Source organism: Tribolium castaneum, chromosome 3, assembly GCF_031307605.1.
Source record: "Tribolium castaneum strain GA2 chromosome 3, icTriCast1.1, whole genome shotgun sequence".
In the NCBI taxonomy this organism is placed as follows: domain Eukaryota; kingdom Metazoa; phylum Arthropoda; class Insecta; order Coleoptera; family Tenebrionidae; genus Tribolium; species Tribolium castaneum.
In genome coordinates, this window is record NC_087396.1 from 11,280,928 (window position 1) to 11,300,531 (window position 19,604).

General features: G+C 37.1%; 4 protein-coding genes and 1 long non-coding RNA gene across 5 annotated transcripts; 2 read left to right on the forward strand and 3 right to left on the reverse strand.

The window, feature by feature from the left end:
* Positions 1-1,047: 1,047 nt before the first annotated feature.
* On the reverse strand, positions 1,048-1,922 carry Srp14 (Signal recognition particle 14). The gene is made up of 4 exons (XM_008198175.3): positions 1,783-1,922; positions 1,616-1,730; positions 1,488-1,560; positions 1,048-1,439 (listed from the first exon to the last, which is right to left on the reverse strand). Exons 2-4 carry the CDS (start codon positions 1,637-1,639, stop codon positions 1,213-1,215), a joined length of 324 nt encoding a protein of 107 aa, XP_008196397.1. The 5' UTR covers positions 1,640-1,730; positions 1,783-1,922; the 3' UTR covers positions 1,048-1,212.
* A 20-nt stretch (positions 1,923-1,942) lies between these two features.
* Positions 1,943-2,583, forward strand: LOC103313854 (uncharacterized protein). The gene is made up of 2 exons (XM_008198178.3): positions 1,943-2,140; positions 2,192-2,583. Exons 1-2 carry the CDS (start codon positions 2,086-2,088, stop codon positions 2,431-2,433), a joined length of 297 nt encoding a protein of 98 aa, XP_008196400.1. The 5' UTR covers positions 1,943-2,085; the 3' UTR covers positions 2,434-2,583.
* Positions 2,584-4,682: 2,099 nt separating this feature from the next.
* Pkc98E (Protein C kinase 98E) lies at positions 4,683-12,769 on the reverse strand. The gene is given in 9 exon segments (XM_015982031.2): positions 4,683-6,330; positions 6,381-6,707; positions 6,758-7,542; positions 7,595-7,826; positions 8,305-8,375; positions 8,795-8,826; positions 8,923-9,082; positions 9,131-9,191; positions 12,184-12,769. Coding segments are annotated over 9 exon segments (2,181 nt in total). The 5' UTR covers positions 12,532-12,769; the 3' UTR covers positions 4,683-6,165.
* LOC135265771 (uncharacterized) lies at positions 11,483-13,028 on the forward strand. The gene is made up of 2 exons (XR_010333624.1): positions 11,483-11,956; positions 12,011-13,028. It is a non-coding gene; the product is annotated as an uncharacterized LOC135265771 (long non-coding RNA).
* Positions 13,029-13,225: 197 nt separating this feature from the next.
* Positions 13,226-18,101, reverse strand: LOC663551 (protein kinase C). Its single transcript, XM_008198180.3, has 8 exons — positions 17,535-18,101; positions 16,428-16,482; positions 16,224-16,380; positions 16,137-16,171; positions 15,809-15,879; positions 15,527-15,758; positions 14,449-15,482; positions 13,226-14,402 (listed from the first exon to the last, which is right to left on the reverse strand). Exons 1-8 carry the CDS (start codon positions 17,868-17,870, stop codon positions 14,235-14,237), a joined length of 2,088 nt encoding a protein of 695 aa, XP_008196402.1. The 5' UTR covers positions 17,871-18,101; the 3' UTR covers positions 13,226-14,234.
* Between the last annotated feature and the right edge of the window lie 1,503 nt (positions 18,102-19,604).

The following is a 19,604-nucleotide window of genomic DNA, read 5'->3' on the forward strand; positions in this document are numbered from 1 at the left end:
AATAAATGTACTCATTTTATTGTTAATATTATTTAAACTGTTTAGTTTTGAGATTAAAGTACGGCGAAATGTTTGACTTTGAACATGAACAAATTGCGAGAATGTCTTTATCAAAAACCAATCAATCCACAATTTATCCACGATTTTTGAACCCCAGTGTAATGGACAACTTGAAATTTTCTTAGAAAACTGCGAAATTCCGAATGCTTTGGCCGACATTTACAAAATAATCAACAACAGTTTTTTGCTCAGTTTTAATCGCCTTATGATTGGTCCGCTTTACAGCTGGGAGTGCAATACCCCTCCTATATCCAATGACAAACGCTTTAATCGTCTTGAAATTTTTTGTGCACCAGATAAACAAGTAGGAGGTAACTTTTATATTTTTATTGGCCAATTATTCATTCCTGGAACCAATAGAACCAGTAAACTGGTTCGGTTTAGGGCTGGCTTTCTACAGAACGAGATGCGAATAACATGGTCGATTTTTTTAAATAATTTGTTTTTTTTTAACGAAAACACGTATTTTTACATTTATTACACAAAAACTAAGATTCTTAGAAAAGTAGGACTAGGACTTTTACATAACAAATAAAATTAACACTGTGGGTTTGTAAAAATTAATAATTGCAATTATTTTTGTGGAAAGAAATTCCCTGTACGTAAAAAAATATTTTTTATTTGAAGATATGTAAATCGATCAGTTATACTGCCGATTTCTTGGAAATAGAGACAGATTCTTTATAGAATTATCTTAGAAAAAAATTCTTAGCTTAAAAGCGGAAGCTTGTTTAAAAAAAATCGCACACCACAGAAGTTAAAACTGCTGACTCAAAAACGACTAGAAAAGAAGAAAGGTATAATCGACGCAGCAAAATTTAATTTGTGCGAAGAATGATTGAATTGGAAGTAAAGCACGGACTACCGACGTTTTACATTAGGAGTCTGAGTCCAGGCAACCAATTATACACCACTATTGACCATTTTGGTGGTCAATTTTCTAATAATCACCAAGTTTTTTTTTATTGGAAGAAAAAACAAAACACATTTACCTGCTTATTTTTTATTCAAATGAAAAATAAAAGCTTACAAAATTAACATTAATTTCATACATTTTACAAATACTCAACACAATGAAATTTCTTATCCTATCCGTCTGTACACGCGCTTCCGACCCCAAAAATATAAATGAACACACAAAAATCTCCCAAATCACTCGGCTTTCGTTTTTGTTTTCGACTTCTTTAATTTTTTCAGTCCATCCAAATTGCCTTTTAATAAACTGCTATAAGCTACTTGAAATTTATTTATGTCCTTTTGATGAATCACTGTTGAAATTTTTTTTGACCTAGACTTCGCCCTTACTAAACATAGGTGTTCTTGAGGCGTGGGCAGAGGAGGTTTACCTTCCCTTGGTTCTGGACGGTCCTGACCATCATCTACGGGAAATATGTAAAAAAATATTCGTTTACCATTCTGGCACTTACATCGCTTGAAAATCATTGTGACGGAGCCGCTTTGCCTGGCTTTCTGAAACAATTTGGTGAGCTCTGTGAGGAACTGAAAGAAATTTTAGATTAATAAACACTCGGAGGTACGAAAGCAGATGCATTACCGAGTCGTTTTCTAATAATACCATCTTCTTACAGTCACACTACTTGGCCTTAAAATACTTTAATAATTCTTTTTTCATAAATATGTTTGACACTTCAACTCCACGTTCTTATAACCTATAAATCAATGTGGCGTTACAGAAACCTGTAATAACCCGACCAAACCCACATAAATTTACATTTCCAACCACTCAGTCCACTTTTTTATTCATTACGATCAAACCAGATCTAAAAATATCACCGCACAATAACATTCTTGCATAATAACTTGTTTTTAAGCGAATTTGAAATAAGTTCTGTGGCTCCCTCCCTTAGGCAGGTTAAAAACTTTTTGAAGGTTTCTCACCAAAAATAATAAAATTAGCATAAAAACATTGATAAAAGCATAGGAGAGTAAAAATAATACGCCGCGGTTGAAGGTCGACGCGTTTGACTACGTGTTTTTGTTTACATTGCAACATATTGCTCCAAGATGTCAAGCCCTAGCAAGAGCGAGTGCGAATTAAAAGCCGGCCATCCCCCTGCAGGTGAGTCTCATAAACACACCCCCTTGTACTAACGCCAACATATTGCGGCAGTGAAAGCTGGAGGGATGAGAATCACGCAACACAAGACCAGAAAGGATTCTGGAGGCCTCACTGAGGACACCACCGGAATCACAATTTCGGGAAGCCCCCCGAAGACCACCACCATCTCCGGGGCCGTCCCCAAGGGACACGCTGACTTCCCCGCCGAGGCGGTGCAAAGCTTTCACAAGGAAAAACCCCCAGTCTGTGTTCCCAACAAGCCAATGAACCACATCCAACAGCCAAGGAAATAGGATTCCGCAACACGTTTGCTATATTTTTACATTTCTACTATAGAAAGAAACGTTTCTAATATTTTTATCGTGGGCTTGGGATAGTTATTATTGATATAATTTGACTAGAGTTGTTCTGACTACTTCTGTTTAATAGAATTTTTCGAAAAATATTTGTTTTAATCGCTATCAGTCAGAGTTTTCCAACTGCGTTGATTGCGTTCTTTGTCCTTTTTCGTAACAGGCTGCAAATGAGCGGCCGCCACAATATCTCTAAGTAAAAATAACATTTCAGGAATTAGTTCCACAAAACGGGATAAGGGCGTGTACCTGAATTCGTCGTACGATTTTGAGGAATTCACAGCTCGTAATTTCGCATCGTTTTTCAGCCAATACATTTTGTCTTCATCGATTGCCGATTTCAATTCTTCGTACAGTTTTTTATTGCTAATTTGATGCGAAGACATTGTGGGTCACTTTTGTGACTTTTTTATCGTTCCAAAAAAAGAAACAGCCGTTTCTATAGCACTACCTTTGTTTAATCAATAAGCGGAGTCAATAGATGAATTCTAAAAAGTTTCCAAGGTTTTTGAATCGTATACTTGACATACTAATTAAATTACTTAAATTCGCATTTTTGCAAAACTACAAATTGTTACGCAATGGACCTAAGATGACCTTTGTTAAATACAATTCAACTAGAAATTGCATGAGGTGGTGATAAATGCACGAAAATGCGGCAATAATCAAAAAATAATCACTTGATTGAGAACTCTTCACCTTCCAGATAAGAAAAAAATCCGCTGTACAGTTTGTATTCAAACCATTTTAAGCAATGAATTAAAAATGTTACAGTTGGTTGACGATTAATTTGTTTACGATTACGTAAATTTAAACTCCATTTCCTCAATACCAATAAAAATATAACAGTTTTTTTCGAACAATAACACAAAATAGGTAGTAGGAGTGATATATTCTTATCAAAAACCACTTGAGCATAATAGTTAAAATTGTGTTTCTTAAAAACATCCTCGAAAACATTACTATCTATTATTAAGAAATTTCTATAACAGATTATTGGATTTTTAGGGAATTTTTAAAATGATATTTTTCGGCACTCAAATTTTTGCAATAAAAAACTCCAATATAATCCTACTGATTACGTAACATTTTTTCAAAAAAATAAATTTACACTTTCACTAGTAAACACTTAAATCTGATCTGGAAAATTAAAGACTAAAAGTTATAGAGCGATTTTTTTTCAATATTGTCGCTATGATCTGCTCATTGACGGTGTGTATAATAATAATAATAATAATAATAACAATAATAAAGAATAAAAAAATAGGAATACTAGTAACTCACCCAAGTATCGCAAAAAGGCGAGATGTAAGAACAAGTTACGTAGCAAGGTAAGTCTGATTTTACTTTTACTATACTATAGCGTGATACGATCTTCTATCAAGTGTCTACGAGGAAGTTTTTGTAGTGTGCTGAAATTCTCACACTTATTTTTAAACTCAATCAAAGTTTGTTACCTCCCCCAGGCGATCAATAACTGCTTACCACTTACATTATTTGGAGGAATACGAGTTTGGTACATGTTGAAAATTATACTAGTGTACAAAAAGTATGGAACCACGCGTTATTTGTTAAACTACTCATTTAATTGCCTTCAGAAAATAATAAAATGGTAGAAGAAAAAATGTGACTGGGATTCGTCATTTGATTTTTTTTTATTATGCGAATTTTTTTAAACTTGAGGACTGCAACTAGGAGGCGAAACGAGATTCCAAAAATATTCAATTTTCTCTAGTTAAAAATTTAGAGCGGCCAACTGAAAATGAGAGCGCTTTGAGCGTTAGACCGTCTCAACTCATACCAGTAAAAAAATCTAGGAGCATAAAGCATTGTTTCTAACCCAATTACGTGAGAAAATTCCTAAAAAACCTAGAGAAAACTTGCTGATTTTGCAAAGTAACGTTATTTACTTCGGGATTTGTAACTAGCAAGCTGTTTAATAACTCCGAAAATATTTGATGGTGTTCGACAAATGAAAGTTCTGAGCCGAGGTGCTGAGTAGTTACCAAACCAAGACGAATATTTTTTTAAAAACTTAAACTTTCAAAATGACAAAATATTGTGGCGTTTTATGTAGAAATACTCTTATTGAAGATTGAAAAAAAACATTGTTGAAAACAAAAATTCAGCGCAGAATGAACATTTTAAGAAATAACATAAGTGGGTGTTTTTTGTAGAATCAGAGTGCATACATTAAATAATGTTTATTTATAATTTTTAGTACACCGTCAGAGAAATAGGTACACCATTTACAACACATTGCTAGTACAAATATGATATAAACAATAACAATGCGACAGTGGGGTTTAGACAGTGGTGGGGGTGCGGAAAGGCTGCGGGTTAGGGTGGACATGGTTTGGCACAACACCGTATGCAAGCACGCGCCTTCACGGCAAAAACCGAACGAACGAGTGAGAGACTGAGGCTCTACTAGAGAACTAAATAACTCTACACTGCCAACCTCAAGTAGGTACTTCTTGAACAGCTCGGTGCTAACACAGACCTGTGATATAGATATTATCTAGACATACACTAAAATTAGCATGGGTTAATTTTATTAATTTACCTACTACTCTAAGCTCCACATTAATAAATATCTAAAACGTTATATACTTTTCTTTTACTTTTAACAATATGTACATTTCCTCGAAATGTAGCTGAATGTTCTCTAGATAGCTTAGTTATATGGCAGATAAAACTCAAACCAACACTTTGTGTCGTTTGTGATAAACTCTCAACTATGTGTTGGGGGGCTCGCACACACTCAAATCTTGCAGAGACCACTCCTGAGACAATGCGAAATCCGCTCGCACGCAGCCAACAAAATAAATTATTCTCCTACGTAAACTATCATAATTATTAACATTTACACACGTATCTCGTTAAAAAGTAATAAATAAAATTCTTTGGTAAATCGTAAGCTCTCTTAAAATAATGCACATTTCCCTAACACGTATATCAACGTGTGTGTGTTACGTTGAAAGTGATTATATTTCTGTCTAGTGCGGGTCGCCGTCCAAGCGAAATCCTTTGAACTCTTTAAAAAACTGTAAACAAAATTAGGCACAACGGCCTACACTAAATATATTGCAAATTCCCACAATATCACAAGACGAAAAATAATTTCAAATAATGACGATACCGTATGAACGAGTCCTCGTGAAAGCAAGTACGGCCGGGGAAGAACGAACTGCAATAAGGCTCCTGCAGAAAGTGCATTAATTAAAATTACAAATACTTAACATTATAGTGGCCAACCTCGACCGACTTGCGTGTTTACTCTTTGATATTAGGAGCATAGGCCATTCAGTGACTAGAGTTAAGACAAGTAAATCTGGCGTCTCAGCGTTAAATCACAGAAACTCCAAGTAACCCCACTTCACAATATTCGAACTACCCCTAAACGATACGCAAAATTCTGATAATTTAGCTGCAGTGACTTGGGGTCCACTGATACTTTGTCTTCCTTAACAATTACAAACTTAATCAGATCAAATTTAAATAAACTCTGTTCCATAAAATAAACATCATAATAATAACATTGGATAATGAGTACTAGCGCATTTCCTCCTCAATTTTTACAAAATTAAAGCTTTCAAGCTTCTGGTTTACCCGAGTCGTGGTTATTTCAACTAAGGGGACAACAAGAAAGGATAAATGGATGTGGTAAAGTTATTCAGCGACGAAACGCGAAGGATTGAAGTCTCTGTTGATAAAGGAGAAACCTCCGAATTCTTCTTGGTTGATAGAGTGCAGCACTTCATTGCTGACTGGCGTCAGGACCGGCTCTTCCTTCGTGAACTCGGCGTCAAAGTTCAAGGCGTCCTTCTTACTCTTCTGGAAAACAATTAATTTAAATATTCAACACTGAAATAATGGAAACTCACAATTTTAGGTTTGAAGGGTGGTTTCACTTTTCTCTGTTCTAACGCGTTCCAGTCGATGTCTCTAAAAAAGGGGTGCACCCTGATCGCAGCCTCGCCCCCGTGCGCTGTCACACAGCCCAGCCTCCGACTGGGGTTCTTCGTCATGAAGCCCTTCAATATACTAACAGCGTCTTTGCTCAACCAGACCGGATACAGCACATCATCGTGCAAGATAGACTCGAACAAGTCGTCCTCATTGTCGGACTCGAAAGGGGGTTGTCCTGCCATCATCTCGTACATCAAGACGCCCAAAGCCCACCAGTCCACGCTCGCGCCATACTCCAGTTCCTGCAAATCGTGTTAATTTGAATCGCTTTTGAGGCAAAATAATAAATTACTTGAAGAATTTCGGGCGCGATGTAATCAGGAGTGCCGCAGAAGGTCGTAGTGGTGATTCCGTCCAGGATCCCTTCCTTACACATTCCGAAATCGGCCAGTTTACAGTGCCCTTCAGCGTCTAGTAAAATATTATCTAACTTGAGATCTCTATAAACAACTCCATGTTTGTGCAAAAATTGTAAAGCTAAAGTAACCTCAGCGGCGTAAAATCTGGCTCGCGGCTCGTCAAATTTTCGCGCCCTTTGGATTTGGAACATCAAATCGCCGCCGTTTACGTACTCCATGACAAAAAATAACCGATCTTTTGTCTGAAAGCACGAGTGGAGTGCTGTTAGGAAGGGATGTTTGGCGGCCAAAGCCAGAATACGTTTCTCGGTCATTGTGCAATCGACGTCGTCGTCTTGAATAATCACATCCTTTTTTAATACTTTCACAGCGTATACTTCATCGGTGTCTTTCTTCTCCGCCAGCATCACTTTCCCGAAACTCCCCTTGCCCAGGACTTTGATGAAGTTGAAGTCTTCTAAACCTATCTTCGACTTGCTTTTACGTTCGGCGCCGTCTCCCCCTAAAACAACGAATTATTTCCTCATCATTTGCACGTTTGTGTCACTACCATTGTTGGCCATTTTCTCCTCCATCATTTTAGTTAACCGTTCGTCAGTGTTTTCCATTTCGTCTTCCGGGGCCTGATTTTCCGACTGGCCTTCGAAATTCGCGCCATTTGCCCCTGATCCTGACACGTATTTACTCCTTCTAGGCGTTTGTTTATCCGGGGAAACACCTGATAATGGTAATTTAAACAATAAAAATAAAAACCGGATAGGGATTTTTACCGATCGCCGAGAGAATTTCAGCCATCTGCTTCGTGTTAATCCCACAGTTATTTGCTACATTTTTTTGACAACGTTTGTGCACGTTTAAGGAACAAACTTCACACTGGAGTCCTTGGCGGATTAAACCGTACAACAACGAACCACAATGATCACAAAATGTGAATCTCTTGTAATTGTGGACTACGAAACGGTGCGGCACATTCACATTAAATCTTGTACTTTGTTGACTAGACTGGAAAAGCAAACAACGTGTTTTATATTCAACAAGGCCAAATTCGCAATTTCGATGTTTGCTTAAATTATAGCTTTAATTGTTATTGCGCCGTTGGTCAATATTATCGCCCGAAAAAAATATACAGGGCACTCCAGCGAGTTGGAAAGTCCATTATTGACCATTAAATGTTAAATGATATTCATCTGAAAACTGTTACTCAGCGCTAAATCCTGTCCAACGAAAATATTTTCAACATAGCCGCACTTCTGGCTATTCCGGAATATTCCATTTTTAATGGAAAGCTATATTTCATTTGTTGTGTAGCTTTCCTATACTTGAAAGCCGTTTTCGCAAAATTATGTATAATTTTATAATATTTTAGCAAATAAGGGTCAATAATTCGCTGAGACACTGTATATTTATCATTTATTATAAAACTACTTAAAAAGTTTCACATTCATTTTCCGCCTTTTATTGTTTGGTTCCAAATATTTACCTCATCTTTCATTCCTGGACACTTTGTAACAACTAGAAGATGGCATCGTTTATGAACAACGCAGGTGCAAACTGCAAGAAATTTGATTTTAAGACCAAATTACCAAAAAACCGAATCGTTTAACTAACACCAAATAACTGAAAGAAAAATGAAACTGACATGGGAAGCTATTTCGTGACATGATCCATGAGAAAGAGACAGTTAAAGAAAGGAAAAATGCAATAAACTTACAACAAAATTTAAAAAGCTATATAAAGACAGAGCCATGCCGTTGAAACCGCAAATCATAAGATTAATCCACCAACTCCACTCGGTCACATGCTATCAAAATAAAAATCGAAGCACCACACCTATCAAAAACAAAACGTTAAAAATCGCGCTCTCTGGCACCCACCACACCGCTCACCAGGCGGCCAGAGGGCGTTTCTGGACGTAACAAAAAGCAAAGCTGGACTATGTACATAATTTTATACATGCGACGACTTCGTACCTTGACATTGATAGCCTTGCTTGCCCAAACCCCTGAAAACAAAACCACCATTGTGAAGTTAATGGCCCCGGAAACAGACACAACTTGTTATTACAAAGTCGATCGTGCTGGACACTACCTCTACTTACCAAATAAAATCGCGACAGTGCGAGCAGAAGGTGGGCTGTCGGAGGAAGGTCGCCATGAATTTGTGACCATTGACTTGGTGGACCCTCCGCCGCATGGCACCCCGTCTTCGGTTGAAGCCTTGGCGTTCCTTGAACTCGCGAGGTTTAGCTCCATGATAATCTAAACAGGGAAAATTTCAACCAGCGAACAACAAAGACTAGCTCTCACCTTTCGTTGTCAACTTCAAGTCTATTCTAACGTGAAGACGGCCTTTAGGTTCTAAATTTACCTGGAAATAGCATACAGATAATAAATTGAAGATACGTACAGTGCATCTGGCAAAATGCCGACGTTTCGTCACCGGTTTCAAGGAACATTCTCAAGGTGCACGTTATTTACTACATGAGTCACTTGAAAAATTTCAAAAATTTGCAATTTTGTTTGCATACTTTTGAAAAAATCGCTTCCTGTCAAGCTCTTTTCGCATGCTATAAATTAGAAGAAACGACTAAATTTATTTTTTGAAAATACAACCAGGAAACATTTTCGGATGACTCACACAAATATTTATCACACCTCTCCAAAATACTTTTCAGTGTCAACTTAAGTCACTCAAGAGACCTATTTTTAAAGTGTGCCCTCCAAAACGAAAAAGCCAAATTTTTTTATGATTTATTTCTAAGATTTTGAGCTCAAATAATTAATATCAAAATTAATCATTGTTTCTTTGAAAATCCGCATGCGTATTTTACTGGTATTTTCCATTCAGAAGCAGTATCTGAAGTAGGGCACTATTTAAACCAGCAGTTCCTTACACAGAACTCTGTACCCAAAATCCTAATTGAATATTTAGCTTACCTAGTACTATTTATTTATAAAAATATGTTATCACAGTTTTGGTGAGTTTATTTGTTATTCAATAACAAAACTAATAAAAGATAAGAAACTAATAAAAAATACTGGTAATTACTAGGCAAAACTGCGCATTTTGCGAAAATTACCCAGCCTGAACAACATTGCTTCGTATTTTTGTCGGCGAACCCAAATACCGAAATTTTTTAACCACTTGAACTTTAGTATTGCAGCTCCTGCAGGCAATAAAAGTGTTCTAAAGAAAACAGAAACCGATCGAGGAAAATAAAACTATTCCTTGGCATGCAACACCATGTTTGATTTTTCACATGACCATAAAATCCGATAACTATGACCATACATCCTGTTTTTGTTTCCCCGACATTCACACCTAATAGTCCCGAGAAACAAACTTTCAAAGTGTCGCAAGAGTGCATCATATTAAAATTCTTTTTAAAAAATCACTGTGTGTAAGTTACAAACTTATAAAAATAAACACACACACTATAAAATTTATATGAGCAAAAACATCAACAAGTCCTGTTCAAATATACAAATACAGTTACTTTATGAGCGGCTACCTTTTCCAATTAACGAGAGTTAATGAGTCAAATCAATTTACTTACTCACTTAAGAGATATTTATTTATTTGTCGCGAATTTTGAAAAATTGATTGAAATTATTTGATGGTTTGTTTTTAAATATTAAAACTGAGGAATGCCGTTTTGATTTGGTTGATCAGCAGCCTTGTAATTCACATCGTTACCCTGTTGAAATCAAACTACTTTATTGCTAGTAAGCGACCCTGGATTATTTATAGTAGATCATGTGAAAAATTCTTTTTCTTCGCCGTACTTTTAACCGTACCTCGTCAGATCACTGAAGTACATAATATTTCGAAGAATCTTCTTTTGTAAGTCTAATCGTATTTTTAATTTTCCTTAATTTCTATTTCAAAATTTCCTAAAATTGTCGGTAATGAAACTACTCGTTTGGTAGAAGAATTTAACAATTCAATGGAAAATAACCCACGGAAAAATAATTAATAGAAAAAGAGATGATGATCTATGGCGACCTTGAGTAGTATACACTCGTATTTGTTCAGAAAAAAACAGTAAAGCCACATATTGGTAACAGCTGACAATAAGCGTCAATATTATGTAATAATTTTGCTTTGACAAAAATGCAAGTCAAAAAAATTGTTCAATAACAATATACTATAAACTTCTTTTTTAAAAGGTTTTTTGTGACAAAAAGAGACCGTTACCTAATTTAATTCGCGATTAACTTGACATTTAGTCACTGAATTTGTTTCATCCTGGATTACTTTTCCTTATGTTTTTCTTTAAAAAAAAAAGAACAATTGAAAAATATTACTCCGGTTTTGCAGTTAATTTTTTATAGAAGATTGCTGTTCATTTTTGATTTGTGTTAAAAAAATTCAAGATTGTGCTAAAAGAAATATTAGTATGTAAATTCATAGATCTTGATAAGAGAGCATTTGATGTTGTACCAAATGTGAACAGAGTACTTTAATCGGGTTGTAATAAACTGAACAGTAGGTATATTTAGCTTGGTATTTATTTACTTTACTTGTTTACTTGTATGTATTTATTGTAAAAGGTTTATAAAATTTGCTAAGTAAAAATGGAATTTCAGAGAATTATGTATTTGGTCAGTAATAAAACTTTTGTAATTCAATCTGTTGTGTTTTTTTTCTTGGTGGGTGTACAGAGGAATTTGAAAGTCTCGGAGTTAGAGGAGTAAGATCATGTTTTCTTAAATTTATTTAGCGGAAATAGCAGTCCTTGCAACATTAAAGAGATACACTTAAAAAATTATCAAATTCAACAACAATTTAGGTCCGACATCATCGGACACAAATAAAGGCAATAATTACCAAAAAAAAATTCATAATTAAAAATAAAGTTGCTTGGAAAAAAATTACATTCATTTTTATTCTTAACTAAACGTCTTTTACTCAAGAGATGGTGCTGCACTTTTGAACACCTGTATATCAAAATACTGAAAATAAAACTTGGTCAAACTGTTTACACAAAAATAATAAGATTATGTCTTGTTTGATTAGATAAAGGTACTAGGTCTTATACTTGTGATCACTGATCATATAAACATAAGAGATACGAGATCGTAACTGAGGTTGAAAAAGCAGGCAAAAATAAGTAGTACATTCAAATGATAGTGTGTGGTGTTTATGTCAGGGTTTAAAATAGCTTAAAATCGAAATGATTGTAGCATCACGTGAAAGAAAACTTGTGCAAGTGATGGAAGCATCAATGAGAGCATCGTCTGCTGATTAGTGGGGAATTCCCCAAGGTTTTTCTTGCGGACTTATCCGTTTGAGTATTGGGATCGATTTATTTTGGGTATGGAGTGCACGAGGTAGGTGTTTATGTTGGAGCGCTCACCCAAAAGTCGGCCTCGTCTTTCTCGCGATTGAGCAGATCCTCGAAGGGAATGCTGCAATTGGCGACGAAGACGTCGGGCGGGATGGCAGCGTCGTGAAAGACAGTCAAGGTGAGCGTCTTGGCGTTGTCGACGCTCTGCTCGAAGTACTCGTTCCAGACGGGATCGAGCGTCTTCGGCTTGGTGGTGGTCTGGGCGACGTGAGTGTCGTCGACGTCGACGGTCACGTAGGGGTCCATCAGCTGGTCGTCGGCCACCTTCCCGAACGTCATGTTGTGGCGCTTCGAGCAGTCCGTCGGCCGTAAGCCCTGAGCCTCGCATATTTTGATGCGGACGGTCCCCGTGAACATTGGGAACGCACGACGCCACCACCGAATTCACCGTCTTATTCACTCGGCCACACACCACATCAACACCTGCTTCTGCATACGCACACGGAGCGAAACAAACACCACCACTTCTTGACAGCAGCCATGGACGACGAGCGACGACGACGCCGCTCCCGAATTCCCGACCGAGGAGACACCTCTCCCACAGTCTTCAGCGCCTCCACAAACAACCGCACCATCGACCCAAGCACAGATGACGCCACCGACTACCATGCACCCACCGTCCAAAGACGCGCTCTGCGTACGAGGTGTGCTTAAAAACACTTCACACTTTCCTCAATTTACTGATTCCCAAAGAAAAAATGGTGCTCTCCGCTATGGGGCACCGGAGTAGTATTATTTTTCAGCCCGGTTTAGCACAATTTCGCAAAAACCGCGTTTTTATCTCATCAATAATGTATTTAAACTCTTGAAAAAAGAATAAATCACACGTTTGAATTTTTGTCGAAATAATTAAAGGCTGTGTCTGTGTGATTGTGGATAAAACGTTGTACTGCATTTGTGTTATAGTCGAATTTTATCCAGTTAATCGCCCTAATGATTTTCAATTTAATTTTGAGTTTTGTTTGTAAAATGATGGGAGAACAGGAAGGTAGGTACTAAAGTAAACTATGCAGTTACTAAAGGAAAAAGTGTTATAATGAAAATCTGTTAATACACTAAATAATATTTATTTCATTTTAAGTAGATATGCTAATACCGGTTATGGTACTGACTAAATAAATTTGTAAGTACAGGTATCCGTCATTTTGCCCATAAAAATAAGGTGTGCTTGGCTGTGAAACTCATAAAGAAGTCCGGAAGGAAATAAAACAAGTTACATTTGAAGAATTGCATTAACATATCTACTATAATTGGTACACTGTTTTGGAGGAATAGTACAATACCACCTAATAAATTTACACATTGTACTAAGAACACAACAGAAACGATAACATTATGGTATTTGTCATAAAAATAGATGAGGTAGGCAAAATAAATTTGGCACGATAACGGACGCAAAGTTATTTGACAACGTCGTGAAGAATAGTAAAAAACAAATCATCGAATGGGTTAAAAATCTGTATCTTATGATGGGAAACTCGCTAAACATCCATCACTATATTAGCTGGCTGTACTAATAATATTACGACTACAGACATAAACGTAAACATTTTTGTCCTTTCCAACAACAAACATTTCCTTGAAATGTGTCCGATTTGTTCTAAACAGCTCAATGGTAGATAAATTTATTTAACTCATACAACATCAACAGGCACACTTTGCGTAATGATTGCTCTCCACGTTCATGGTAATTGTGTGGCATTCTTTACATCAGTTTGTGCCACACTTTAAACAAAATCTACATAAACTATTATATTATCAACAATGGTCGCTATAAATCTCTCTCGATAAGCTCTTTACGTTCTCCTGGTTGCAAACACAAAATGTGAAAACATGAGTCTTGTGCAATTTTAAGGCTACCACAACAATAAATTGACTCGATCTAATAAAACTTCTCAATTCACCAAAATATTTACAGAGCTTAGGCCTTTCGTAAATATACATTTAATTTCTGGCTTAATTATCCAGTAAGATCACAGAAATCTTCTATCTATTAACTGAGTTAGATTGAAAGTTACTCATACGGATGAAATTTAACTGAAGTCATCTCTAGTCAGTAATTAGTCGCTTGAAGTAAAACGATTGGGATTGTAATTTGGATTGATAAACGAAAACCCTTTGAACTCCTCTTGGTTTATTGAATTCGTCACTTCGGTGCTAACTGGACTCAAGATTGGCTCTTCTTTCGTAAACTCTGCATCGAAGTTCAGCGCATCCTTTTTGCTTTTCTGTAAAAACAACGTTTACAACTTACTAACTTATGCCTAAACTTACAATTCGAGGTTTAAAAGGCGGTTTTACTTTCTTCTGCTCCAACGCGTTCCAGTCAATCTCTTTGAAGAACGGGTGCAATTTAATCGCCGCTTCGCCCCCTTGCGAGACCACGCACCCCAGCCTCTTGTTGGGGTTCTTCGTCATGAACCCCTTCAGGACATTAACCGCCTCCTTGCTCAGCCAAACCGGGTAAAGCACGTCGTCGTGCAAGATCGACTCGTACATGTCCTCCTCGTTATCGGCCTCAAACGGCGGCTGTCCCGCCATCATCTCGTACATCAAAACCCCCAAAGCCCACCAGTCCACGCTCGCCCCGTACTCCAGCTCTTGCAAAATCTCCGGAGCGATGTAGTCCGGAGTGCCACAAAACGTAGTGGTCGTAATACCCTCCAGAATCCCCTCTTTGCACATGCCAAAGTCGGCCAACTTGCAGTGCCCCTCGGCATCCAGCAAGATGTTGTCCAGTTTCAAGTCCCTGTAAATGACCCCGTGCTTGTGCAAGAACTGGAGGGCTAGCGTGACCTCAGCTGCGTAAAACCTCGCCCTTGGCTCGTCGAATTTGCGCGCCCTTTGGATCTGAAACATCAAATCTCCCCCATTTACGTACTCCATGACGAAGAAAAGGCGGTTTTTGGTTTGGAAACACGAATGGAGCGCGGTCAGAAACGGATGCTTGGCTGCTAACGCCAGAATCCTCTTCTCAGTCATGGTGCACTCGACGTCGTCGTCCTGGATAATCACATCTTTCTTGAGGATTTTGATCGCGAAGATTTCCTCCGTGTCCTTCCTCTCGGCTAGCATTACCTTCCCGAAACTTCCCTTCCCCAGAACTTTAATAAAATTGAAATCGTCGAGACCGATTTTATTTGGACTTCTTTGTTCCTTGACGTCTTCACACGCCTGTGGTTCTTCATTGCTTTCCTTGGTGGTGTTGCTCGTTTTGTTGGGTTCGGTATTATCCGCTGAAGCCTCTTGGTTTGTGGTGGCCGGTACGTATTTAACGTGAGTTTGGAATTGTTTGTCGGGGGAAACACCTAAATCAAACAATTAGGTTTGGTAGAATTTGTGAAACACGTACCAATGGATGACAAAACTTCGGCCATTTGTTTAACATTTATTCCGCAATTATTAGCTACATTTTTCTGGCACCGCTTGTGAACGTTCAAAGAACAGGCTTCACACTGCAGTCCTTGCCGGAAAAGTCCATACAGCAAAGACCCGCAATGGTCACAAAACGTGAATCTTTTGTAATTATGGACCACAAATCGGTGGGGAATATTCACACTGAATCCTGTGTTTGGCTGAGTGGTCTGAAATCGCAAAATTACACTTTTGACCACTGTAGGTAATGTACAAATACCTCATTTTTGATCCCTGGACATTTCGTGAGAACCAAAGAGTGGCATCTTTTGTGAACGACGCAAGCACAGACTGTAACACATTTCGATAAAAATCCTCTATTAATAGTCTCGCATTATTGGTAATGATAATAAAAACTTACAAACACCTAAACAAAGCTATATAAATTGCCATGCCGTACGGATGCTGCAACTCAAAATAAAAGCAAATTCGTTTCCACTCATTCCAGTCAAAAGAACTGACCTACAAGCTGTACATTAATAATAAAAAACAGTGCTCCAATATCTACAAATGCACATTAAGAGACAACACTATCGCACATTCCGTACCTTGGCACTGATAGGCTTGTTTGCCCATCAAACCCCTGGAAATATTATTTATTGTTACATTGTAAAGTTTGGATTAATGCTTCTCACCAAATAAAGTCTCTACAATGGGAACAAAATGTGGGTTGGCGGAGATACGTAGCCATGAATTTGTGCCCATTGACTTGGTGGACTCTTCGACGCATTGCACCGCGTCTTCGGTTGAAGCCTTGACGCTCTTTGAACTGGCGTCTCGTATCAATATCTCCTAAAATCACATTTTCCGAATCAAATGGAAAATTGAACAAAAATTACCTCGACGTTCTAAATCCACTTGCAGGCGGAGGCGGCCTGTAGGCTCCAAATTAACCTGGAAAATAATGAAAAATACAATAAAAATGCCCTTCTATCTGCGTTTAATTCAAAATCTGATTAGTATTTTTTTCGCTAATTTCGTAAACAATTATTTGAAGTGAATCTGTGTAGTTTAGTTTAAAGTTACCTTGTATTAATTCTTGTCTTTGTCTGTAAGTAATAAATTACTAAAAAAATGGGGGAGATACCTTTCTAATGTAGAGTCTAGCTTATAAAATGCAAGATTGTTATTTAATTACTTAATTAGAAATCGCAATTTTCTTAGATGCGCGTTTGAGAGGTAAATATTTTACATAATCTCAAAAACTAATAATCACACAGAATTCACCATATGCTGTAATACTCGTAGAGTTTTTATTTTTCCCTATGTATTGAATATTTTTAAAACTTTTCTGCTGTTTTTACTTAATAACTTTATCCTTTGCCTTTTTTTATATATTTTGTTATGAGTATTTAATTATTTTATTAAAAAATATGTGCTAATGTTACTTTCAGATTGTTTTATTCACAATTCACCAATAAACGATTTTGCATAATTAATAGCTTCACCTGACTTGACCTGATGTAACTTTTCGATAGCGACAAGGAAGAGAAAACGTGTTTTATTTCCCACTCTTAAAACTAATGGCAACTCTATTTCCACTATCTTTATCATTTTTGTTTCTGTTATTAATAATTTAATAATAATAATAATAATAATAATACTAATAACAATAAATAAATACTCAGCTTTCCGTTTTGGTTGAGTATTATTTTACTCAAAAATTTCAAAAATTTGCAGTTTTTTGACTACATTATAAAACATATTTTTTTCTTCGCTCGTATACTGAAAACTTGTGTCAGTGTGGGGCGCTTGGTCCGCCGCCTCCTTGGCTGAGTGTTAACCTAAAAAGTCCCAAAAATAGCCCATCGCGCGATTCCCTCAGTTGTTTGCGAGTTTTAGGGTGCAGTAAATCAATATTGGCTTTCATGTAAACACTCGGCTATTTCACCAACGTCGGCGGTTTTGCGCAATTTTGCGATGGAGCGTCGCGACGCCTCGCTTACCCAAAAATCTTTGTCGTGGTCCTGTAATAAATCCTCTAGCGGTATACTACAGTTGGCGACAAAGACATTGGGCGGTATGGCGGCGTCGTGGAAAACGGTCAACGTGAGCGTCCTGGCGTCGACGACGTCGTCCTCGAAGGACTCGTTCCAGACGGGGTCGAGCGTCTTCGACTTGGTGGTGGTCTGGGCCAGGTGGGTGTCATCCACGTCGATGGTGACGTAGGGGTCCATCTGGTCGTCAGACTTGCCGAACATCATGTTGTGGCGTTTCGAGCAGTCGGTAGGGCGCAACCCTTCGGCCTGGATTATTTTTATCCGCACTGTGCCCTTAAACATCGCACTCGCACTAAAACACGATTTGCGAAACCATAGAAGGATATGTAGCGGTTTTTCGGCGAAATACACGAACGCACAAGCTCTGGAGATTGACAGCCGACTATCCCGATCCCGTCGACTCCCACAATTCCCCGTTTTACATTCACAATGGATCCGATGCGCCGCGACGTACCGGGAATAGACGGAAAGTCGACGACCTTCACCCACTATGATATCTCTGCGTACAGTGGGAAACTCCGATAGCTATCACGCCATATCAATAATTCTTTCACCACCACTCTCACCAAAAATAATAAACTATGCAGCTACATCCTCTTTTTTTCGTGATCTTCTCGTTCAGGACACCTTTATAAGCTAATTGTGCCCAATTTGAATCAGAAAAATAATCGATTTCAACATTTTTAACTGCTACAGTGGCGTATTTAAGAATTTAGGTACATTTTTCGAGAAAATTATCAACTAAGCTGCATTTTTATATGAATCTCTACTATTTTTGTGAAATTTTGACCAGTAAAATATTGAGTTTTCAGTATTTTTTTGGAATTTCGGGATATGCAGTTAGTGTTTTTAAGTTAGGATGGTCAATTCTAAAAAAATTAAGCCTTAAAGACTTAAAGGCATTGACAACTTATTTCACTTATTACTCGTATTTTACGTTTCAACCTCGTTTTTACCAGAAGTTAAAAATATTATTCATTTTATGTCAGTAACTGAAAATGAAGAGAGATAATGTCGCTTCGAAAATTTGAAAGTGTAGGAGCGTAGTAGCCGTCTTTCTTCACAAAACCCTCTCTCTTCATAAAATCCTCGCAACAGCCGAAAACTATTGAATTTTTTTGTCACACGAATGAAAAAGGGATAATGAACTATTTTAAATCAAATTAAAAAAAAAGTTTTGCTTTAGAAAAATAATCGTGTTTTAGTAAAGTAAAGAAGTCAGTTTGTGTTGTTCGAAGTTTTATGATGATTTCTGATTTTGAATCTCGTATAATTCTTCCGAATCTCCACTAGAGGTAAGAAATCAAGCTGGTAGATCCCCTAGACCTCTAGGGACAAGAGTCCAATTTCAAGTTGGACATTTTATTTGTAATTTTTAATTTAAAATAAGATGTTTGATAATTTTTTCTTATTTGCTTTATAATTTATGATATCATAGGCGCGAGGCCATAGCGTCGTTTAGTAGAAGCAAAATGCATTTGAAAGGATTAAAGGGTTGTAGCGGAAGTAGATGACGTAGAGATGAGTCCTTTTTTTTATTTTTTTTTATTGTATTTATTCAAGCCTGAGGTAGGTACTACCTATTCGATAAGAAGGCGTCAAAGTGTAGAAGTGCATCCAAAAACCATAAAATTCTTAACGGAATTTTTTTAACAAAATTTTTAGGTACAAAAACAATGAATAAACAAAATTTTGACTTCAGGGAAGCATTAAGGAAGGCTCTTTATTTTAAAAAACAAGGTTTTTTTATTGCCTGTTTTCAAATTTAAACTGACCATTCGTATCAAAATATTGAATGAGTCTAAAAATTTGAAATGATTGGTTTCTGCCTTTATTATAATGGCCGACCTTAAGAGGACCAATCATAGCGATAAATATAATTTCTTAATGAATCTAAAAATCTAATTTGATTGGTTTTCTCCGGAATTTTAATGGCCGACCTGAAACAGCCCAATCAGAATGCTTACAAATTTTACAACAATCATTACGTGCCTTACGGTAATTCATTAAAGTCTA